Here is a 13,429-nt window from a genome sequence, read left to right as displayed (position 1 = left end):
CAACCCAGGGACCCTCTCCCCCTGCACACCTTCTCCCACTCCCAGGACCCCCAGATGTCCAGTGCACACCATTAAGCCAGGCTGGCCAACTCTCCGGGCCAGCAGGCCAGCCTTGAACATGATCAGGGGAGCAAGGTGGGCTCAGACACCCAGGAAACCCTTGTGTGCCCCCAAAGCTCTGTGAGGAGCTGCCCGGGGACCTGGTGACTTGCCCTCCTCACTGCACCCGAGGTTCTGCCCAGCCCTCTGGACATTAGCCTGGTCACCTTCCTCATCAGGGCTCCCATCCAAGAGAGACCTTCATGTTCACGTTCTCCAGCACCACAGTCCCTGGGATCACAGCAGCATCTCTCTTACAGCCCAAGGGTGGGGCACCGGGGAAGGGCCGGGAGATGGGAGGCAGCAGATAGAGGCACTCCAAGAGCCCAGCGCCAGTGGTGGCCACCGCAGGCTGGACAGGCCCCGAAGCTACACACGGAGGGCAGGCAGGAACCAGTGGCAGGCTGGACAGGCCCTGCAGGGGAGGGAGCACAGGAGAAGCAAGCCTGGTCCTTCCCAGGGTGCTGAGGTGGGAGGTGGGAGTCCAGAAAGGTCTACACATGGGGGAGGGGGCCTGGTCATTTGCAAACTGATACCAGACCTGCACAGGGAAGAAGACACAGGGCAACTAGTTTCCCAAAGAGGGTGTGGTCAGGGAGCTGTGGTCACGGGGCTTGGTGGGGGCATCAGGGCTGGACATGCGTGAACGCTGGGGACCCTGGCACAACACCTGAGCCAGGCCAAGCAACGTCTGCAGATGAAAGGAGGGGTGGCCTGGAGCTGGTTCACACGCGCGCACGCGCGCGCACACACACACACACACACACACACACACACACACACACACAACTCAGGAGAACCGTGAGGGCAAGCGTCCATGACAGCTAAAGACCCTCGGAGCCCACCCCAGACCAGGGCGAGGCAGAGAGGGGGCCAGAAACAGACCCCAGGCCGTGGTGGGCATCTGAGTGACTGAGACGAATTATGGGTGAGACATTTAATAAAACTCTTTAAGAAACAAGGAGGATGAAAGCCCCAGGCACAGTGGCCTCTCCCTTGCCCTGGTCTCGCTGATGTCCCCTGGAGCCGGCTCGTGGTCAGCACGCCCCGGGGCACAGGCCACTGGGGTCTTCCTTCCCAGCCTGAGGTGTGAGGAGGCCCAGGCTATGAAGAGCCCTGCCTGCATTGAAAGAGAAAGACACCTGTTGGGGACCCTCAGCAATTCCTCAGAGACCCAGGACTCCTAGGCCCTGGCTTCCTGCTCACCATGAGGCCAGAGGGTGAGACAAGGGCGGAGCAGGGGCCAGGCTGCTGCTGGAGTGCCTCCTCCCAAAGCCTACTCAGCCCCTACAGCGGCTGCCGCTCGAAGGAAACTCAAAGAGAAGCCCAGGGCCCCTCCCTAAACCCCAAGTCTGTCCCTGAGAAGATTCTAGTCTAAGGGACAACTTGGAGGGGGAAACCAAGTGTCCCGGCACCAAGCCTGTGGCGGGAGTGAGTCACACACACACGCGGAGGAATTCTCGGGGCTTTTAGATGTAGGGGCTGGCCGGGGCAGAGCCCTGGGCATAGCAGCAGTAGAGCAGGAAGAGCATCATGGACGCCGCGACGCAGAGCTGCACACCCGTAGCGCTCAGCGGGGGCCCCTCCTCCGCGTCGCCCTCCTCGGGCTCGGGCTCCGCCGCGTCGTCATACTCCTCCTCCAGCACCGCAGCTGCGGACGCTCCAGCAGCCTCGTCCTTCTCCCCCGCATCAGCAGCTCCAATGTCCTCATAGACACCTTCTGAGGCCAGACTCCCTGACATTCCAGAACCTGGAGGGGTCACACCAGAGCCCTTTAGCTGAGACACTCCGAGCAGTTAAGCCCGCCCACGGGGCCCCTGCGGGGTGGACCCTGGGCTCCTCTGCTGCAGCTCCCCACCGGTGGCCACACGCTTCCCCAGGCCCAGCATGTGGGAGCCGTCCCCAGCTGCATGGAGAACAGAGGGGTCCAGATACCCCGGGACCCCTCTGACCCACCCAGGCAGCCCTGGAACTGTGGATTCCCCCGTCTGGCCCCTCTCAGCATCTCCAGTCACCAACAACTCATGGATTTACTTCGCAGGAAGTTGCCACAAGTTGTGGCAGAGGGGCAGGGACAGACAGAACCTGCGATGGGCTAGGGTCTCAAAGCACCCCCCCCCAGTCTCCCCATCCCCAGGGACCAGGGTCAACCCCACCCACCACGCCCACCTACCCCTGCAGGCGCCTCTGCCCCAGAACCACTGCGCCCCTAGGACCAGTGAGATGACAGCCAGCAGGGTGCCGAGGGCCAGGCCGAAGATCATGGGCAGAGTCCCAGCCTCGAGGGCAGGTGCCAGGACCAGAGGACTGCCTGGGAAGACAGGGAGAGGAGGGTCTCCCCTGTGTGCCTGCTCCTCCAGGGGCATTGTGACCCTCGGCCTGGACCACCGGAGCCCCTGGAGGGGGGGACCCAGAGGAGAGGTGGGCCCTGTGGTCACAGCGCCAACTCCAGGAGGGAGGGGTCAGGAGAGCAGCTCTTAGCGTCCTGACGGCGCTGGACTCGGACTCCGTGTCTAAGAGGACACAGTGTCCCGGAACCAAACCCCGCAGTTGGCAAGAGAAAGACCCAGAGGAGAGGCCCAGCAGGTGGCCCAGCAGGGCCCAGGCTGGCCGACCGTCCCTGGGCTCTCAGCCCGCCTGGCCCAGGGCACCTGGGGTCCTGACCTCCACCCACCAGCCAAGTGGATTCGGGAGAGTCCACAGCACCTCTGAGGCAGAGCCCCATGCAGGGCCCCTCGGGTGGGGCACAGTCCCTACAGGGCCCCTCGGGATGGGGCAGGGCCCCCATGCAGGGCCCCTCTGGGTGGGGCAGGGCCCCATGCAGGGCCCCTCCAGTTGGGTTGAGGCAGGAGGGCCGGAGCTGAGGCCTGAGGAAGTGCTCACCTACCTGATTCGGAACGTAGGGTGACGGCCCCTCTGTCACCTGCAGGAGAAGTGGGTGGGATTCAAGTGGGAGCCTGGATTGTGGCCAGCCAACCCCCCAGAGCAGCACCCCAGCCCCCTAAGGCTGAAACAGAGCTCATGGAGACGGCCTCTGCCCCAGCGTCCAAGGGACCAAAACAGAGCAGCCTCAGGGCTGGATTCTGCAGCACCCAGGGCTGAGGGGGCCTCCAAAGGAACCAACTGGGCACTCCATCCCAGACGCTAGGAAGCCCTCATCTACCCATCCACCCCATGGAGAGGGGAGGCGAAGCCCCCCTGGACCACTCACCCCATGGAGAGGCAGACGGAGCCCCCCCTCTCCAGGACCACTCACCCCATGGAGAGGCAGACGGAGCCCCCCTCTCCAGGACCACTCACCCCATGGAGAGGCAGATGGGGCCCCCCCTCTCCAGGACCACTCACCCACACAGCGCACACCCGCGTCCTCCTTGTGCCCGCAGTCTCCGCGGCCCCATGGCTCCGCCGGGCAGCCCCACAGGGAGGCCTCGCTGCCCCGGCACCCCACCTCATCCAGCCACACAGGCCCCGAGCCTGGTCCGAAGGCGGCCCCCGCCAGGGCGTCCACAGCCCGGCCGCACCCCAGCTGCCGGCACACGACCTCGGCGTCCGCCAGGTCCCAGGAGTCGTCACATACGGTGCCCCAGGAGCCGGCACGCCAGAGCTCCACGCGGCCCGAGCAGCGGTCCTCACCCCCGCGCACGCGCAGCTCGCCCTCCTCTGCAAGAGGGGCCTGGGGTCACCGGGGGCAGGACCCGGATGGGAGAGGATGGGGAGCCGGTTGCAGGGGGAGAGGGGTACCTGGGCAACTGCCCATCGAGGAGCAATTGAGGGCCTCCCCGGAATCCTGCGTCGTCGTCCCTGATGATCCTGTTGGATTTAAGCAGCGGTTCACCGGGTGTAAACGCTCAGAGAAGCTTCAGAGCAGAGCCTGTGGACACGGCTGAACGGCAGCCCCTGTGGGTGACCTGTCAGGACACTCAAGCTGCCTCAAGGGCCCCCAGAGTCTGCCCACCTGCACGCGGTGGCACGGCCTACCTGCACAGGTGACCCAGACCTCCTCTCCACGGGTGCAAGAGTGAGGGTGCCAGGGGGCTGAGGGGCACTGCCACAGCGTGGAGTTCCGCAGCCGGCGGCACCGGATGTTGTCCACCCAGGAGGTGCCCAGGCTACCGTGTACCGGCCTGTTCTCCAGCCAGCCCTGCTCCCCACAGCCCAGCTGCCGGCAGACGATGGACAAGGAGGCGTCCTTCAGGGCGTTACTGCACACGGCCCCCCACGTTCCGTTGTGGAACACGTCCAACCAGCCAGCACAGGGCCCGGCGCCACCTCGCAGCCTCAGGGCCACTGACTCTGGAAGACAAGCCACTCGGGTCAGAGAATCTCCGAAGGAGGAGGCCAAAACCAGGGGCTCCCAGCACCAAGACCCATGCCAAGCTAGGGCTTCTGACAGCCAGCTCACAGCCACCCCACATCCCCATCCATCCCCACCCAAAGGCGGGAGCAGCTGCCCAGAGGGAGCCAATTCAAGCCCCAGCCCTAACGCTGCAATCCCGTTACTCAGCTGACTGTAGAAACCTGTCCCTGGAAATCACTCAAATACAGAATAACCCTTTTAAACAACTGTAAACATTCAACAACAAAAAAAGGAATTAGCCCGATCTCCGAGTTTGTCACTGGCCCTGGCTGGTCAGCGCCCAAGTAGGGTCTTGTCACCCTGGGGCGGCAAAAGCCCAGGAACGAGGGGTGAGTTAAGCCGACTATAATATTTCCACATGGTGGAGTGGGGCACAGCCCTCTAAAAGTAAGTCAGAAGGGCCCGTAATTCCTCCAAAATACACACATGGGGATAAACCGAGGAACTGCGACATGAAGTGCATCCGACAGGATCGTAACCAAGTAAAATAAGCTTAGAAAATAAACGGCAGGAATTGCATCTGCGACAGAACAACAGGGGCCGCTCAGATCCCCGCCTGTCCCTGCCCCCTCACCGAGCCTACTCCCAGCCCTGGATCTGGGCTGACCTCTGACCTTCCACCAACCAAATGCACGGGCGAGAGTGACCAGCGCCCGCTCCACGCCTGGGCCTCATGAGCGCCTGCCTGCCTCTGATCTCCCCTGGGAACCCCGCTGCTGCCAGGCAGAATCGGGACAGCAGAGTCCCCACCCCTGCCAACAGCCAGGCCCCCTGCAGGGGCCAGTCTGCCAGCGAGCACCAGCAGCTGCCTGAGGAGCCCAGAGCACAGAGGAAGGAAGAGCTTCAAGCTGAAAACACAGTGGAAGTTAAACCTGCCTCCAAGGACAGAAAGGCCAGAAGTGCCAGCAGAGCAAAGCGTGAAGCGGACCGCGCCAAGAGCCTCTCCCGGGAAGCAGGAGGAAAGAGCAGAGCCCCCACCCCCGCCAGATGAGTGACAAGGCCGGGGGAGCCCGAACAACGGGCCTGCTACTTGAAGAGAAACGATGGCTGAAGTAGAAGCCGTCATCTAAGACACGCGAGAGAGCTGAAGAAACCGTCCCTAAAGCACAAATGGGCACCAAGAGCCATCAGAAGCGGCCAAGAGGCCACACGGGTGCCCACCCCCTCCCAAGGGTTTCCCGGAGCTACCAGAGGTGGACGGAGGCGCAGACGCCCCCAGCACGTGACAAAACCCCACCACTGAGAATAATCGCACCCAGGCTAGAGGCACAGAAAAAGCCTCCGGGATGGATGAGCTAAAAGCAAGCAATCTTCCTACCATGCCTCAACAACACTCCGGAAAGAAGCCGTCCAGCACACTGCCATGCGGATCGAAATCAAGAATCCAAGACAGGGCAGCCTCAAGCACAAACGTGAGGCGGGCTCCCGGCAGCAGCGGAGAAAGGCCCCCAGGGCAGCTCCACAGCGAGCAGCCTCCTCCCGCCCGCCCCCCACCCGGGGGCAAAGGAGGGGCGCCAGTCGCGCCGCAGCCGCATCCCGGCAGCGGCAGCGAGAGGGCCCTGCGGAGTCAGGTGTGGAGTTCTCCAAACCCGCAGCGGAACAGCCCTGGGCGTTTCCGGGCGACCCCAGGAAAGCCCTGGCCATCCCATTACGCACGAACACCGCGAGACCCCTGGAGACCCAGCGGCACTCGGGGCTCAGCACCCACCTGAGCAGAGGACGCCGGCGTCCTCCTTGTGGCCGCAGTCGTGTCGGCCCCAGCCCCCCGACGGGCACCGCCACAGCGCGGCCTCGTGGCCCTCACAGGCCAGCTCGTCCATCCAGATGCGCCCGGCCCCGGGCCCGAAGTGCGCGGCCCCCGGGGCGCCGAGCGCGTGCCCGCAGCCCAGCTGCCGGCAGACCACCTGGGCGTCCCGCAGGTCCCAGCCGTCGTCACACACGGTGCCCCACTCGCCCGCGTGGAGCAGCTCCACGCGCCCCGCACAGCGGCCCGGCCCCGCGGCCAGCCGCACCTGGAGGCTCCCTGCGGAGGGAGCGGCCACGTCAGGGCGGGGCGCGGGGCGCGGGGCGCGGGGCCCCGGGAGGGGGTCCTGGGGGCTGGGCCCGCACTCACCCGAGCACACGACGCCCGCGTCCCGCGACGCCCCCGCGGACACCAGCGGGGCCGCCGACACGCTGCAGCGCGTCAGGCGGGGCTCGGTGCCCGCACAGCGCACGCGGCTCAGCCCCAGCGGCACCGCCCCGCGCGCGGGCGCCGCCGCCTCGTAGGCTCGCTCCGCCGCTCCGCAGCCCAGCTGCCTGCACACGACGGCCGCGCCGCGCAGGTCCCAGGCCTCGTCCAGGACGCGGCCCCACACCCCGTCCAGGGACACCTCCACGCGGCCATCGCAGCGGCTCTGTCCGTCCCTCAGCCGCAGGGCGTCGGGGAGACCTGGGGGCGGGGGGCGGGACACTGCAGGGCGGCGGGGCCGGCGGGCGGGACCCGGCCCGACCCGGGCCCAGGACAGGACGCCGCCTCCCGGCGCAGCCCTGTCCGCGCCCGGCCTCCCCTCCGGCCGCGCTCGCGCTGACCCACCTGAGCAGACGGCGGCGGCTGCCTCGCCGGGGCCACAGGCGGGCGCCCCCAGGGTGCTCACGGCGCAGTTCCACAGGTAGGGCTCCGTCCCCACGCAGTGCACCTCGTCCGGCCAGAGCGCGGAGGCCCCGCCGCCAAAGTGACCCCCCGGGGGTGCGGCCACCGCGTTCCCACAGTCGAGCTGGTGGCAGAGGACCGTGGCGTCCGCCAAGTCCCAGTGGGCGGCGCAGAGGGGCGCCCAGGCCCCCTGGACCTGGAGCTCCACGCGCCCCTCGCAGGCGCTGCTGCCGTTGACCAGCCGGAACTCTGCAGGGGGAGGGGGTGTCGGCGTCGCTCCCCCGCCCCGCCCCCCCGCGGGCCCTGCTGTTTCTTCCCTTCCTACCCAGGGCGGGGCTCCTGGGGCCCCTTCTCTGCCAGCTCCCCACCCGCCTCAGCAGCAGTGCCCAGCAGACGTGTGCAGGGCTCTGTGCCGGCCTGGGGGTCACATCCCTCTGTCCCCAAAGCCCGCTCCCTCTCCTTCCTGCCCACAGCCCGCAGAAGCAGCACTTCCCGAAGGGGAAGGGCTCACCTCCTGGCAGGAGGCCCCCTGGAGCTGGGCCAGCTGCACCCCGAGAGGGTGGGGGTGGCACAGAGGGGGCTGTCAGGGAGGGGGCAGGGCCCAGCCTCGGAGCCCCTCTCCTGGCCTCACCTGAGCACCTGAGCCCCGCATCCTGGCCGTGCCCACACTGGTGCCCTGGCCCCCGAGGGCAGTGGAACAGCAGGGACTCGTTGCCCGCACAGCGGAAGGCCTCGGTCCACACGAGCCCCGAGCCCTGGCCGAAGTGGGCGCCCTGGGGTGTGGACACGGCCACACCACACTGCAGCTCCCGGCACACCACGTGGGCAGTGGCCAGGTCCAGGTCCACGTCACAGACGGTGCCCCAGGTCAGGCCACGCCTCACCTCCAGGCGCCCAGCACAGGCGTGCTCGCCACCCACCAGCCGGGCCTCCGTGTGTCCTGGAGGAGAAAGTTCCAACAGTGACAGGGGTTCTCAGCTCAGAGCTCAGCCCTGAGTCCCCCGCGGCACTGTGGACCCTGAGCAGTCCTGCTAAAGGCGATCGTCCGCTGGAAGCAGGGGCCTGCTGAGCGCTGGGAGACTGACACGCTGCACATCCTCTGCCTGCCCAGGGTGGTGGCACCAAGACCCTCCTGTCTCAGGGGCTAGGTCGAGGCCCCCTGAGGGCATGCCCCCGAGGGCACCAGGGAGAGTGTACACTTTACCTCATTCCCACCCAGAATGTACCAGGATCCAAGAGACCAGATTACTCCCACTACCGACCCTGACTTGTGTGAGACCCACAGAGAGCACAGCCAGCACAGCGCCGAGGCGGCACAGGCCGGGACTGCAGCAACCCTCGGCTCCCGAGGCACCGGCTGCACGTGCCCGGCTCCCTCCTGTGCCCTCACCTCTGTCTCTGTCCAAAGGAGGAGGAGCTACAGAGTCCTTCTCAAGTTCTCAAGGAGAGCTTCCTGTCTGTCCCGCTCTCCTTCCCCGGCCTGCTCTTGCCTCCCCCACAACAGGTGGGCTGCACAGGGGCCACCCCCCCGACAACGGTACCCCAGGCCTCAGGCAGGACTGGGCCAGCGGGAGGCACTCCCGGGGCGCACTCTGCTGCAGCCCACTTGAAGCATGGAGGGACAGCCAGCGCACGGCCAGCTCCCTGCTGTCCCCACCGCACCGCACGCCAGGGTGGAGGGTCCAGCTCACCTGAGCAGACCACCTGGGCGTCTCGCTGGAAGTCGCAGCCGCTGCGGAACTTGTTGTTCAGCCTGCAGTTCCGGATGGTCAGCTCGTCGCCCCTACAGGTCATGTACTTCCTGGCGACGCTGCCATCTTGGCGGGGGGCCTGCAGGGCAGGGCCGCACCCCAGCTCCCGGCAGAACACCGTGGCCTCCTCGCGGTGCAGGCCACAGAGGCGGTCCACCCCGTTCACATTCCTGATCTCAGGGACCCCTGCACAGGGGCTGCGGCCCTTCACCAGCCGCACCTCCCGGAAAGTGCCGTCTGCGAAGCACACAGGGCGTGGTGTGCAGTACCTGCTGGCCGCGCGACCTCCGGCCTCAGCAACAGCCACCCCCAGTAGGGCCCTGCCCGGGCCAGGCCAGCCTTGGGCCTCGCTGAGGGGCCAGCGCGGGGCCGCTCAGAGGCCCTCCTGGCTCAACGATCTCTAGACACCATCATTGATTTTTCAACACAGACGCCTGCGTTCTCGCTTTGCTCTGGGCCCCACAAACCGCCCTGTGGGTCAGCTCAGACAGGACGTGAAGTGCCGGACACAGCCCTAGACCCTCCAGAGAGACCTCCAGGGAGAACATTTGAGCCGGCGACGGTGACAAGATGCCTGCACGGTCCGTGGGGCCCCCTCGCGTGTCGCCCCCACCCGCCTGCGCATCCGCCCCCACTGCTCTTCTAGCTGCCCTTGCGTTCCCTCTCGGCCTCTCCCTGGACAGCAGGCTTTGTGCAGCGAGGTTCAGACAGTTTACTCACGGCTGCATCCCCAGCACCCCGAACACTGCCGCTGCCTCGTAAAGAAGGGATTTGTTAAGCAAAACACTAGGACTGCTGACACAGGAGGGAGGGAGAGCTGAGAGCCAGCCCATCTCCGATGGCTCTGGGGGCCCCTCACCGAGAGCGCTGGGCCCCCTCCTCCCCCACAGCCCGACCCATGACTTACTGGAACACAGAGCCACCACCACCCACTCATAGGGGCACTCGCTCTTCGTCCAGGCCCCCAGGCTGCACCCCCAGAGGGAGGCCTCGTCTCCCCTGCAGGACACGTTGTGGAGCCAGGGCTGCACCGCCTCTCCGGGCAGCGGGACGTACTTGGGGGCACCCACGGCCCGGCCGCAGCCCAGCTGCCTGCAGACCACGGCTGCCTCCTTCAGCGTCCATTCCCGGCTGCACACGTGTCCCCATGCCCCTTCGTGCCGGACCAGCACCACCCCGTCGCATGGACTGGGCCGGTAGGCCAACCGCAGGTCGTCGGGTCCGCCTGCAGATGGAACGGGCCAGTGAGGGCCGGCGACAGCAGAGTCGGTAGTGGTGACACAGTGCCTGGGGCCCTGCCGAGGCCTGGCTCCGAGGCCTCTGTGCAAAGCCAAGTCCCGCGCCCCACAGAGCAGTCCAGACGGGTGGTGGGGCAGGAGCCCTGAGTGCTGTCCTTGGCCCGCCGGAGCCTCCACGTCCTGGGTGGCCGCAGGCCCAAGGCATGGAAGTCCCCTGTCCTCTACCTGAAGCAGGGGGCTCCTCCCACCACCCACCCCAGCCCCCAGCTTAAGGTTATTTCCCAGCAGCCCTGCAGCCCTCCATCTTCCTGCTCATCCCTGCCCCACCCCCGACTGCCCACCACCTGTCCCCCAGCTCACTTTCCTGGGGGCTGCCTCCTGGGTCTCCAAGAGTCTCAGCCGCCCCCTGACCCTCCAATCCCACCGGGAGCAGGGCTACACTCCTCACTAGGCCCCTCACTAGGCCCCTCACCCCCGTCTTTCCTGCACAGCCCCCTCGTCTCGGGCCCTGGACCGTCCATCCTCCCACCGGACCCTGGGCTGATGCAGGGGGGCGAGATAGCCTCCGCAGGGACTGTATGCCCAGCTTGGGCCGGACCACCTCCAGGGCCTGTCCCAGACGTGTGGGGCAGGAGAGTCCAGGACTCCCCGGGGCAGAGAGAGGGAGGCCCCCCAGCCCTCAGTAGAGAAGAAGGCGCAGAGCTCCCACCACCCGCCAGGCCTCATGCACCGCGCCCACCCGCCCCCAAAGCCCCTCACGCCCACCCCTCCTCCTCTGGGCGCACAGGAGCACAGTATGCTCCTTTTTGACACCAGCCAGCACCCCTCCCGCCAGCCGACCTCACTGTGCTTCAGAGCCCAGCCCCCCGCCCTTCACGCGCTCCAGCATCACCCCAGACCCCACGTCACCCAGCGTGTCCCTCTGTCCGGCTTTCTGTCACCTCCTGTCATCCTGGATCAACCAGCCCAGTGAACTTTCCTCCCATCAGCCCCCAGGGCACTGCACGGGGCCACCCTCACCCCTTCCCCAGCCTCAAGACACACTCACATGGGTCTGCACACAGCTGCCCAGCCTTCTCTCACACTCATGCCTGTACTCGCCATTCATACTCTCCGCGGTGCCCACACGCAGACCGCACAGCGCACCCAGCCCAGCCTCTCCGTGCCGTCTCCCGCAGGACACCTGTCCACAGCTCCTGCCGTGACTCAGCCTCTTGGCTTCTGGACCCAGCAGCCCGCACCCCCACCCCCACCGATGTGGCGTCTCTCCGGGGCTGGCTCTCCTCCGTGGCCCAGCACCAAACCATGCTCACCGTCACGGCCGGGAGCCCCCAGCCCCCCTATGCCCACCCACCACCTGCCTGCCCCGAGGGAAGGAGACGGGGCAGCTCCCTGCAGAGTCCCTTAGCGTCCCCTGTCCGTCTGGGTCACTGGGGCCAGACGCCAGCCGTGCCCCTCACTCTGTCTGCACTCTGGCCAGCCCTACGCCCTGGACTCCGAGTGGCGAGGCCAGGGGCTCTGGGCTTACCCCGGGTAGAACCTGCTCAGTCAGCGCAGGGACCAGCATCTCTGGGTGTCTGCACTTTGGAGCCCCACGTGTCTTCTGCCCTAGGATATGGCCCCACTTGGGCTGAGCAAGACCCCAGCAGACAGCTGATCACAACCGATGACCCTCACACCCCAGGGCCTCGGCCTCCGTGGAGCAGAGCCTCCAGAAGTTTCCATGGACGGAGGAAGGAAACTCTTACCAGTGGGGGCGGCCTTGGCCCTGAGGAGGAGGACGCCGAGTCCCAAGGCCCAGAGAACCACCCTCATGGCCCCGCAGCTGCGAGCCTCAGTCAGCTCCCGTGGCTCAGCCTGCACAGAGGCAGGTATCTCAATCCAGGGCAACACGCAGAAGCAGAGCCATCAGCGGCCCCTCGGGACCAATGCTACCGTGCGGGCCTTTCCAGAGCGTATCAGCGGCTCCGTCTCTCCATCTGTGGGCAGAGCAGCCGATGGCCTGGCGGCCCTGAGCTTCACGGGCCCGGCCTTCGGGTTTCCTCCTCTGCTGATAACGCTGACGACAGGCAGGCGGTCCAATGGGCTCACAGCCACAGCAGCAGCCAAGCCCTGCCCTCCACCCAGGCTCCAGCTCCCCATCGTGGGTGGTGGCACAGTGACCCCAGGCGTCATGGGGACTAGCAGGGACACAGGAGGAGCCCCAGAGCACAGAGCAAGACACCTGTGACGGCTCTGCAAGGGCTCTGAGACCTAAACTGTCACTGGAGCTGAGGCCACAAAAGAAGACTGGAGCCTACCTGTTGAGTCTAAACAGAACGGCCGCCTGCGGAAATAGATTTAAACAGAAGCAGGAGTGTCTGACATCACAGCCAACGTGCCTGGGGTACAGCTGGAGATCACTCACCATGAGAAGCGCCAGGGAAACCACAGCTGATGGGGAGAGACACTCAGCTGCCAACACCGTCAAAATTGCCTGGTGAGGCCTTTCGAACAGTCGCCGTAAAGATGCTTCTATTATAGACTGCAAATTCGTTTTAAACAAATGAAAAAAATTCCAGCAAAGAAAAAGAAGTTATAAAGATGAAACTGGAGCATTCATGCTTTGCAGTCGGAATGGTAAAACAGTGCAACCACTCTGGGCAACAACCTGGCAGCACTTGCAAATGTTAAACACAGAGGCCCCCTCCGGCTTCCCTGGTGGCCCAGACGGTCAAGAGTCCGCCTGCAGGGCGGGAGACCTGGGTGCGATCCCTGGGTCGGGAAGATCCCCTGGAGGAGGGCAGGACAACCCACCGCAGTATTACTGCCTGGAGAATCCCCATGGACAGAGGAGCCTGGTGGGCCACAGTCCATGGGGTCGCGAAGAGCTGGACACGACTGAGCGACTAAGCACAGCACACAGTGGTTCCCTATGACCCAGAAATCCTGGGTATCAAAGAGAAATGAAGTTATGTCGAAGATAGGCAACAAGGCTATATCATGCAAATCAGGGAATTACAGACATTACTTTACAAAGTAGTAATCATTTGAATGGAGTATAATCTGTAAAAATACTGAAACTCTGCTGTACAACTGAAGGCACCTGCAGTGCGGGAGACCTGGGTTCAATCCCTGGGTCGGGAAGATCCCCCGGAGAAGGAAACGGCTACCCACCCCAGCATTCTCGCCTGGAGAATTCCATGACAGAGGAGCCAGCAGGCTACAGTCTGTGGGGTCACAAAGAGCCAGACATCACTGAGTGACTAACAGATACACCTGAAACCAATATGAAACTGCAAATCAGCTATATTGAGATACGTTCACATTAGAGCCTGTGCGTAAAGGTTCACAGTCGCATTATTCGTATAGA

General features: G+C 65.3%; 1 protein-coding gene across 1 annotated transcript; it reads right to left on the bottom strand.

Annotated features, from left to right (window-relative positions):
• Window positions 1-1,027: 1,027 nt before the first annotated feature.
• On the bottom strand, window positions 1,028-11,892 carry LOC120873667 (scavenger receptor cysteine-rich domain-containing protein SCART1-like). The gene is made up of 13 exons (XM_040254464.1): window positions 11,826-11,892; window positions 9,773-10,064; window positions 8,780-9,189; window positions 7,715-8,028; window positions 7,032-7,335; window positions 6,570-6,887; window positions 6,165-6,479; window positions 4,078-4,392; window positions 3,841-3,900; window positions 3,445-3,759; window positions 2,987-3,022; window positions 2,273-2,410; window positions 1,028-1,849 (listed from the first exon to the last, which is right to left on the bottom strand). Exons 1-13 carry the CDS (start codon window positions 11,890-11,892, stop codon window positions 1,569-1,571), a joined length of 3,165 nt encoding a protein of 1,054 aa, XP_040110398.1. The 3' UTR covers window positions 1,028-1,568.
• Between the last annotated feature and the right edge of the window lie 1,537 nt (window positions 11,893-13,429).

This window comes from Oryx dammah, unplaced genomic scaffold (genome assembly GCF_014754425.2).
Source record: "Oryx dammah isolate SB20612 unplaced genomic scaffold, SCBI_Odam_1.1 HiC_scaffold_14, whole genome shotgun sequence".
In the NCBI taxonomy this organism is placed as follows: domain Eukaryota; kingdom Metazoa; phylum Chordata; class Mammalia; order Artiodactyla; family Bovidae; genus Oryx; species Oryx dammah.
The sequence above is the reverse complement of the archived record's forward strand: the minus strand, read 5'-3'. Positions and strand labels throughout refer to the sequence as shown.

Bases quoted from the DNA above. Each gene is read 5' to 3' on its own strand.
- LOC120873667 (XM_040254464.1), bottom strand. From the start codon at position 11,892: ATGAGGGTGGTTCTCTGGGCCTTGGGACTCGGCGTCCTCCTCCTCAGG. The intron at 3,901-4,077 runs GTAGGCCGTGCC...CAGGATCATCAG, and splicing joins GGTCTGGGTCACCTGTGCAG to GGACGACGACGCAGGATTCC. The intron at 2,411-2,986 runs GTAGGTGAGCAC...CTGTCTTCCCAG, and splicing joins CACCCTACGTTCCGAATCAG to GCAGTCCTCTGGTCCTGGCA.